This window comes from Argopecten irradians, chromosome 3 (genome assembly GCF_041381155.1).
Source record: "Argopecten irradians isolate NY chromosome 3, Ai_NY, whole genome shotgun sequence".
In the NCBI taxonomy this organism is placed as follows: domain Eukaryota; kingdom Metazoa; phylum Mollusca; class Bivalvia; order Pectinida; family Pectinidae; genus Argopecten; species Argopecten irradians.
Genome location: NC_091136.1, coordinates 5,195,059 through 5,205,511, shown reverse-complemented (window position 1 = coordinate 5,205,511; position 10,453 = coordinate 5,195,059). Strand labels below are relative to the sequence as shown.

Genomic DNA, 10,453 nt, shown 5'->3' with positions numbered 1-10,453 from the left:
AAAGCTCCCTTCCTGACATTTCACTAAACTGCCAAAAGCTTCATATGATTGCAAACTCTTCATTGAAATGCAAAACAATCTTCATCAGAGCACAGGCGTTTGACGCTATAGACATTTTTCTACGTAATACTGTGACACATGAACGAATATACGTACCCGGCCTGCTATACCTTCACAGTGTTACAGAGCAAACGCTTTATCAAAAGCCAAATATTTCTTTCACGGGCAATACTCCGGTCCTTTCATGGGGAAACGAACACAAGCACAAGGACCTGGCACGAAATTCTAACCAACAGTATATTTATATACCAGGTATAAATATAATGGTATCAATTTTGCACTATAATATATATAAATGGTTAGAAATTCGTGCCAGGTCACTGTGCTTACTAAGACAGTGAAAGCTTTCACAAAATATTGTTGCTTGAAGTATATTTTTTGAACAAAATATAAAATTGTTTACAGAGTCTCAGGGACAGAAAATGTCTTTCATGGTATGATTTATATTTCAAGCTTTATGCTGGTTTACAAGGATAACATTAATGAACCCACCACCCTTTCCTACATCAAACCAATTAAACAGATATAGTAACATAGTGCATTCATAATACAGCATCGATGATTCGATATTATACTATTATCAACCTATTTTCAGGTGGATACGGTGAGTTATCAACCGGAGTAAGAGATATATATCCCGAGGGTTATATCATTTTCGAGGGTTGATAACTCACCGTATCCACCTGAAAATAAGGTCGATAACTGTTTTATTATATGACAATTACAGGATATTAACCCGGTTCTTCAAAAAGACTACAATCAACAGGATGATATTTGCAAATGTTCCTTTTACAAAACTTGCTGCCTTCCGCCAAATATGTTGCCGACTATGTATAATGACGTCACAATAGATTAATCCGACGTCTTTGAATAAGGAAACTCCCGTAACGCTATATTTGGGTACGACTCGACGTCAAAAGTGATTATGACGTCACATCTAAAGGGAGTTTCCCTCGATCTATTTTTGACACAGGTTACTGGACTCGCGAGAGGTATCTGGACTGAGTCCAGTAACCTCGCGTGCTTTTTGCCGCCGATTTCGGGGTTGATATCGCAGTTGATGAATACTTCTGAGAAACGTATCGGCCAATCAAAATACAGCAAAAACACCATCATATATACTTCAATATCGCGTCCAAGTCTCAATATCATGAAACTGAGTTATAAATTTAACCAGAAAAAAATCAAAGAAGACGCTTCGATCTAAGTTATGCTGTTTTTGATTGACTAAGACCAAACTTAATTGATTTCAAGACTGCTTCATGTTATATTGCAGCGGGAAATACTTTTTATGACAGCGATAGCATAAGAATTTTCAAACCACCCGGATGCTACATAGCCTGGAGATTGGTGAATTGAAATATTTTATTATATATAAAAAAAAAAAAAACATGAGTGGACATTGAAGAAGAGCGTAAAATGAAGGTACGAAGTATATAAGCACGAGAGAATGACTATATAATTCTATTCTTTATTAATTCTATTCTTTCTATACTTTCGTTCGGTTCGCTAGTTTCTTGAGGATCGTGGTACATGTACCTAGAACAAATCTCTTCGCGCCTTCATTAGGCTACCTACCCAGGAAACTAGATAGTTACACTACGTTTATAATATTGGTTTTACTGGTCAATCTAGGTCGATGACACCGTTTCCTTTCCATTGCCACGGCAACAGAGAGTAAACAGGTACTAATTAGAACTTTTCGCAATCGAATATTCACAGTTGATGAAACACACCGATTATTTAAAGTACAATATAACCGGTAGTACATTTATGATCACTGAGTGTGTAATTAATTTGAACATCAACATCAACAATATGCGACATCAACATACCCATTATATACGACACTAAGTACTTAAATGCGTCCTTTGTCATCAAAGCTGTGCATGCAATGCAATCTTAAAAACGGTTTGTTTTCAACATATAGCTCCTTAATCAATTTAGTATGACTATTTTGTTCGACTTTGCCGCCTCCCCCCCCCAAAAAAAAAAAAAAAAAAAAAAAAAACTAAAAAAGAAAAAACTAAAAAAAAAATGTCAATCAAGTAAAAATTAGAGAGATCACACTTAGTTCCAAAAATACACAGGAAAATCTAACTCCCAATCTTCTCTGATGAATCATGAATCTTTAAAAATGTCAAAAACAATATACCAGAAAGATATCCTTTTCGAGTGACTCTGGCTATAATTCAGACATCCTCGATACTCCAGGGGCTACAATAACCGATGTTATATCCACCCCATGGACTATCTTATAATAAAACTGGATGAAATATAACAGATAATTTAGTCCTTTGAGCACTGTGTGGCTTAGAAGTTGGGCGACGCTCTCTGTAGTCTTCAAAGAAACTCTTTGCAGCCCTGTGATTGGTTCAGATTTTTTTCCCTGAGCTGCCTCCAGTTTAACTATGAGATTATCAAGGGTAAGATAAAAAAAAAACGTTAGTTATATAAACCCCTGGAGTACGGAGGAAGCAATTTAGAGGGTTAAATTATCAATGGGTCAGAGATTACGACAAATTTAGGCAAATTTAAAGATGCTCCACCGCCGACAGAGCATAAATGATATTCACAATTTGAACAACAATTGGTGTTTAATCGTGTATATTATAGTCTAATTAAAATAAAAACTAATATAAAATAATTTATTTTGCCTTTGGTACATGCGCATTCAGTAGTTCATTCAATATAGGATATAGTGCCACGGAATTTTTTCGGGATGCAATTAATTATTTTCTATATTTTTAACTTGAAGTAAAATTAGAAGCTCAAACTTTTCAATGGTGGTAATGGTGTGAAGAAAGTAACTTTTGTAACTGAAGAAAAATACTTAAACGTCTGCTCCTGTTTTTAATAGTGAAAAAATGCCATTTGTCAGCGGTGGAGCATCTTTAAAGACCTCGACGACAGGTTACAGGTAACAGAAATTATTGCAGGCTGAAAACGTGTTTTTCGATCTCATCGTTGGATAATATGACTTTTTGTATGGTTTTATAGATGGACTAGACGAGATTGAATAGTTCAAGTTATTTTCCTGACGAGTATTCCAATACTACAAAAATGCATATCGCACTTAAGACCCAGCGATGTGACACTGCGACATTGTGCCACTCACTCCCTTGGCGCATTGTCGCACTTTCGCTCTTCGTTTGGCGCATTGTCGTACTGCCGTATGATAGGGTCGCCAATGCGACAATGAGACAGGACCAAAATCAACCACTATACAAATCACACAGCGTTTATTACTCCTTAAATCTTGACACATACATGTAAATAATCGTAGAAACTCCCGTGATTGAGGTATCATTTCTTCCAAATATTGATATCAGGTTTTCAATTTAGATTTGCTAGATAGGATTACAACTGTTTTACTGATTCTAAATACTGTCGCTGATAAACATCTGAATCATTGATTACTGAAGGTTAAAGATTAATAAACTACCCAGTACCTTGTTCGGAATTGAAGTTACAGTAAACTAATCAATGAACACCCTGTCTTCTTTATATAGGTCAAAGTATAATGAGAGCTTTCTTGGATAGTGTCATAACAGTAGTACACTTCACCAACTCGAAAAGTGCATATCGGAATCCGATATTTTATCGCGTCAATCCTAGTTTTATAATTCAACAAGTCCCAACATCAGGGAAGATGGCGAGTGATGTCTTGTAGGTTACTTCACGTGCAGCCTTTAATGTCAGTCTATAATTCCGGAACCTTCGCGCCAATTAGGCTCCTTGCTTGCTTAATACCTGTGATTTGTTTATTAGAGGCTAATGTAGTAGAATACCTAGTGACACATCAGGACATTACGTGATTATTATCAGATTATTTAGTTTTATATATATACATTGAGTCACGCTTAGATGCACAAGCACTTACACGCCCCCGACCTATCGCGTAAGGGGTATATTTTAATATATTAAAACAAGCTAATTCTGAATATTGTTTTATGCAACGTCATTTCTAGCTGACCTTCCCAAAGGTTAAGTGAGCTTATGCCACAGAAACCGCGACATCTGTAGTCTGCCCGCCTGCCTCCAACTTTTCCCTTTATTTTTTTTGCGATAAAGAGACATAAAGTTGGATCAAATGAATGACCTTGACGAAGGCTTGTTATTAACCAAGAGGTCTAGAGAGCTGACATTACGCCTATGGCATGCTTCAAAGGACGACAAAGTTTTTCGAGGTCACAAAGGTCAAATACGATAAAATCTTTAAACGAAATCATGTCATTAACTAAGAGGTCTAGAGACCTGATATTTAGCATGTGACATTTAGCTGCGATGAAGGACTACAACGTTTGTTGAAATAAATGACCTTAGCCTTTATTCTAGATCACAAGGGTAAAATAGGCTAAATGTTTTTCGATGAAGTCTTGTCAGAACTGAAAGGTATAGAGAGCTGATATTTAGCCTGTGACATGCTGCGATGAATGTACGGTATCCTCGATCTTCAGGGTTTACGATCACTAACACTTTCTACACCCCGGGGTCCAGTTTCACGAACATTCCTTAACTTTAAGGAATTGTTTAACTTAAAATTCTCCTTAAGAAAGCATTACATATTTTAAGGAAGGCTCGTTGACTTACGATCCTTTATATGGTAAATTTTAAGTTAATGGCTTCCTGAAATTTAAGGAATGTTCGTAAAACTGGATCCAGAAAAATGTCATGGCCAGATCTAAGGGAAGAGAGCGTATGTGATTGTAACCCCTGTATATCGAGGATGACCGTAGGTTCATCATTGTTAATTTTCTTTGTTGATGTTGTTGTTGTTGTTTTGGTTTTCGTTGTTTTCCAGAACAATAATTTATTCTCACTGTGAGATAGGGATAATCTGTAAGTCTAAAAGATGTCATAACATTGAAGCACTGAAAACAATCTAGATCTACGTTGAAGTCTAGAATCCTCGACAACTATACGATGGAGACCAGTACCACTGAAAAATACAGAAGCGTGTCCAAAACAGAACATAATATCATCTAAAGGAAAAACCTGAAGCGTAATTCTTAGAATAAACATGTAAACAAATAATTTCTTGATTGAAAATGAAACCAAAGCCTGTTATTACCCGAAGCCTAGATTTGCTGTAACGCTGTTTCTTTTCAAACGCAAACGAATGGCCAGATTTATGAAGGCCGTTTAATGTTACCGGTATTCCCTAAACAAAGGGTATCTTCATTTTCCTGTAATAATTCTGTAGGCCATGGTAGGTTGTTAACGAACCGATAACAAGTAAGGTTTATATCGACAGGACACCTGATCATATTATACCATGCTTCTTGATTATATATTATATTTGGTAGACCAGTAATGGTTATTAATACTGCCGTATTCCCCTGTTGGAACTTTATTAGGTTGTTTATGTGTAAAACCATGTAGTGTGCAAATAACATTAGAGACACGTGTTGTCCTTTTCATCGTCATCGCCGTCCTCTTTCCGCCCCTCCTTATCATCGCCGTCCTCTTTCCGCCCCTCCTTGTCATCGCCGTCCTCTTTCCGCCCCTCCTTATCATCGCCGTCCTCTTTCCGCCCCTCCTTATCATCGCCGTCCTCTTTCCGCCCCTCCTTGTCATCGCCGTCCCCTTTCCGCCCCTCCTTGTCATCGCCGTCCTCTCTTTCCGCCCCTCCTTGTCATCGCCGTCCTCTTTCCGCCCCTCCTTGTCATCGCCGTCCTCTTTCCGCCCCTCCTTGTCATCGCCGTCCTCTTTCCGCCCCTCCTTGTCATCGCCGTCCTCTTTCCGCCCCTCCTTGTCATCGCCGTCCTCTTTCTGCCCCTCCTTGTCATCGCCGTCCTCTTTCCGCCCCTCCTTGTCATCGCCGTCCTCTTTCCGCCCCTCCTTGTCATCGCCGTCCTCTTTCCGCCCCTCCTTGTCATCGCCGTCCTCTTTCCGCCCCTCCTTGTCATCGCCGTCCTCTTTCCGCCCTTCCTTGTCATCGCCTTGCTCTTTCCGCCCCTCCTTGTCATCGCCGTCCTCTTTCCGCCCCTCATCATCGCCGTCCTTTTTCCGCCCCTCCTTGTCATCGCCGTCCTCTTTCCGCCCCTCCTTGTCATCGCCGTCCTCTTTCCGCCCCTCCTTGTCATCGCCGTCCTCTTTCCGCCCCTCCTTGTCATCGCCGTCCTCTTTCCGCCCCTCCTTGTCATCGCCGTCCTCTTTCCGCCCCTCATCATCGCCGTCCTTTTTCCGCCCCTCCTTGTCATCGCCGTCCTCTTTCCGCCCCTCCTTGTCATCGCCGTCCTCTTTCCGCCCTTCCTTGTCATCGCCTTGCTCTTTCCGCCCCTCCTTGTCATCGCCGTCCTCTTTCCGCCCCTCATTTCATCGCCGTCCTTTTTCCGCCCCTCCTTATCATCGCCGTTCCCTTTCCGCCCCTCCTTGTCATCGCCGTCCTCTTTCCGCCCTCTTTTGTCATCGCCGTACTCTTTCCGCCCCTCCTTGTCATCGCCGTCCTCTTTCCGCCCCTCCTTATCATCGCCGTCCTCTTTCCGCCCCTCCTTATCATCGCCGTCCTCTTTCCTCCCCTCCTTGTCATCGCCGTCCTCTTTCCGCCCCTCCTTGTCATCGCCGTCCTCTTTCTGCCCCTCCTTGTCATCGCCGTCCTCTTTCCGCCCCTCCTTATCATCGCCGTCCTCTTTCCTCCCCTCCTTGTCATCGCCGTCCTCTTTCCGCCCCTCCTTGTCATCGCCGTCCTCTTTCTGCCCCTCCTTGTCATCGCCGTCCTCTTTCCGCCCCTCCTTATCATCGCCGTCCTCTTTCCTCCCCTCCTTGTCATCGCCGTCCTCTTTCCGCCCATCCTTGTCATCGCCGTTCTCTTTCCTCCCCTCCTTGTCATCGCCGTCCTCTTTCCGCCTCTCCTTATCATCGCCGTCCTCTTTCCTCCCCTCCTTGTCATCGCCGTCCTCTTTCCGCCCATCCTTGTCATCGCCGTTCTCTTTCCTCCCCTCCTTGTCATCGCCGTCCTCTTTCCACCCCTCCTTGTCATCGTCGTCCTCTTTCTGCCCCTCCTTGTCATCGCCGTCCTCTTTCTGCCACTCCTTATCATCGCCGTCCTCTTTCCGCCCCTCCTTGTCATCGCCGTCCTCTTTCCGCCCCTCCCTGTCATCGTCGCCATTTCTCTGCCACTTCTTGTCATCGTTGTCCTCTCTCTGCCCCTCCTCGTCTTCCTATCTTTGCTTTTTCTGGTTCCCTCTTCTTCATCCTCCTTGATGTCCACATCGTCGCTATCATACTCCAGGTTATCTCTCCATATTATCTTCCTCATTGTCCTCTTCCATGTCCTAATCGTCGTCAACCTCCCCTTCGTCATCCTCTTGGAATCATCATCATATTATCATTATCATCATCATCATCATCATCATCATCATTACCTGGGAATCATCATCATTATCATCATCTTCATGTTTATCATCATAATCATCATCATCATTATCACCACCATTACCTTGGAATCATCAACATTATAATCATAACCCTGGAATCATCATCATCATCATCATCATCATTACCTTGGAATCATCACCATCATTAGTATACCTATGTATACCAATATGGACTGGCCTGGTTTTTATATTAGCTGATAGCAGCGAGCACATGTCGTACGCGGTGCACAGGTAGACACAGGTAATAACCCACGAGATGACACACCTGTTTCTGCTGCTGCTGCTGACTCTGGGTACAACAACAGCGGCAAATACTGCAGGTAAGCTACTGATCTATTATCTATAAAAACATTATAGATAACACGTTTATCCTCCCAACTTATCGGTGATCCATAACTGTATCTAATCCATACCCATGTTCGTTCAAATTGAATTAAAAAAAAACTGTTTTGACAATGGATTTTTGACCTAAATATCGAGATTCCTCTTTCGTCCTGTCCTTGCTAACATAACTGTAGATAAGTCCAGAAGTCAAATGTTGTAGTGCTTTTATCTAAAATAATTCAGGTGTACTGATTTAACAAATATACTGAACTTATTAAACTTGTTGCTCGTAATTGGAAGTGTCTTTAATAAAATGTACATAATGCTAGTGTACCGCATTTCACAAATGCCTTTTGCAAACATATTGGTTTTTTTAATTTATTTATATTTGATTTTAAGGTAATTATACCAAACATTTGTGTACATAACTGATTAGCATACTTAAGTACATATTTCTAGTCTAGATATTGTTAATTTTATAAATAATAATTATAATATATAGACGCTAATTAAGATAAGTGATAGTTTTACCCCAAAGTAACCGCAAAAGATCTGAGTCGTTATAATTACATAAGCAAAATTACCAGAGTTCGAAAGGATTTTTTTTAAACAATCGTATGTATATCATAGAAATAATAGTGATTGCTTGTTCACAACCCTGAAGTCAAATGTAAAACAGCTCTTTGAAACAGCATAGTAATTCTTCATTTTGTTTTCATTTCAAACAATTTATTTGACAAGCTGTTAGCCAAAATGATTGAATAACAGGCAAAGCCTACATCAATTCTTTCCTTATACATTAACACAGATTGCTCACAGAATTTGTTAAGGCCAACAGAAGGCAACTCGATGAAAAAGTGCAACATTTTGGGAATTTCACCAAATCAATGTTCATGAAATAACTATATTAGCTTTTGTTGAACAATTAAAGCAGGATAATGAGGCCAACAGAAACCAACTCGACGAAAAAGTACAAAATTTTGGAAATTTTATCAAAATTAATGTTTATGACCATACAGCCGGTTAATTTCGCGTAACAAAATTTTCGCGATTTGATCTCAAAACGAGAAAACCATATGTTAGCGTTTTTAAAATTTCGCGGTATGGGTTTTGAGGGTAAATATTATTCAACCATTTCTTATTATTTGCCTTAGATATTGTTGAACCATTAGGACACGATAATGAGATCATCAACATTCCTTTTGATATTGGTTTTGTCTAGAATTTCATGGAATATGTTTTATTTTGACATAAGTTTCGTAAGGGGATAAATTCCCAAATAGATACAATATTATCAGTGTACTTTAACCCAGCTTTTCTTTCAGGACTACTTTTAGCGATTCTCATTTCAAAACACATTTGTTAAAATTAAAGTTATATGTGCCAAATTTTTTGATACCCACGAATTAAGAAGCTCTTTAAGATGTTAATTGTCACCAAAAGTCACAACATTTTGATTTTCACAATACTTACAATGCATAGATTTCAATTTTACAAATTTTACATACGATAGCGGCAGTACTACTTACGTATACTTCTTATAACTACGTTTGCAGTGCAATGAAATGAATACATACGTCAGATCTCGAAAACAATGTGTGGTCTACAATTTCATGTCACATTTTTAAAACTGTCTTGATAATGATTCACACTGTTGGCAACCATATTTCATCTAAACATACATAAGGCATAAAAGTTTACTTGGTTTTCTTCTTTAGTGCTGTTGTTATATATTGAATGAAAATGAAAATTAATATGCTATTAAAACAATACCTTGTGAAAAAACTAAGCTACAAATTAGTTCATTTTCTACGTTGTTTATCTTATTGAAAAAAATAATAATTGCATTTTTGACCACGGAAATGCAACAGCGTGATTGACTTATGACATATTGATAACATTACATAGATGTATATATGAATATTTTGTTATTTTTTTATAATGGTAGTGGGAGTTTTGCTTACACATATTACGTTGCTATTGCTGCGCATGCAGCCAAACCTGGATGAATTGAACAGTGATAAGTTGAAAATTATGAAAAGTAGTTTGGAACTCAGTCTTCCTTGTCGGGGGGGGGGGGATATATGTTAAAATAAAAGTGTATTATGAGGTTAAAAATATCATCTTGAGGAGCATACTGGTTATAAAATAGCGCTCTCTCTCCCGCTCTCCCTCTCTCTTTGTCTCAAATAACACTTTATATATTATATGTATTGCTTATGTTGTATATGCCATTTTGTCTATGTAATTTGAATGTTTTAATGTTTTGGGAACGGGCTTTATATAAGTTGTACAACTTGTGCCCAATCACGTAGCACATTTGGCAATAAAATATGTTAAAATAAAAAAAAAATGTTTATAAAGATAACCCAAGGGTTACAGAAAAATCGGTCTCCATAGCCAACCTTATATTTATACAAATCAAACTGTGTTCTTAATGACAAATTGCGACCCTTGGAAAGCGATCGTAATAAGCAGATGGTCTTTATACAGAGGTGGTAGTTAAGACTTGTTTCATTGTACATGGAAAGGTGTGATTATATTAAATTTACATTATTTTATCTATATAAAAACGTCACCGACTTCCGGCATAAGTCTCGGTTTAAATTAATGATATTTTCACTATTGGAACATATTTCTGTAACCCAATAATCATGTCATTATTTTTAAACGGATTCGACTTCATA

At 39.1% G+C, this 10,453-nt stretch overlaps 1 protein-coding gene across 1 annotated transcript; it reads right to left on the bottom strand.

Moving 5' to 3' along the window:
* Nucleotides 1–5,349: 5,349 nt before the first annotated feature.
* LOC138317168 (ribosome-binding protein 1-like) lies at nucleotides 5,350–7,655 on the bottom strand. Its single transcript, XM_069258723.1, has 3 exons — nucleotides 7,569–7,655; nucleotides 6,360–7,226; nucleotides 5,350–6,318 (listed from the first exon to the last, which is right to left on the bottom strand). Exons 1-3 carry the CDS (start codon nucleotides 7,653–7,655, stop codon nucleotides 5,350–5,352), a joined length of 1,923 nt encoding a protein of 640 aa, XP_069114824.1.
* Between the last annotated feature and the right edge of the window lie 2,798 nt (nucleotides 7,656–10,453).

Excerpts from the sequence above, each read along its gene's own strand:
- LOC138317168 (XM_069258723.1), bottom strand. The coding sequence starts at position 7,655 with ATGTGCTCGCTGCTATCAGCTAATATAAAAACCAGGCCAGTCCATATT. Across the intron at positions 7,227-7,568 it reads ATGATGGTGATGATTCCAAG|GAAGACGAGGAGGGGCAGAG; the intron begins GTAATGATGATG and ends AAGCAAAGATAG. Across the intron at positions 6,319-6,359 it reads TGAGGGGCGGAAAGAGGACG|GAAGGGCGGAAAGAGGACGG; the intron begins GCGATGACAAGG and ends GGCGATGACAAG.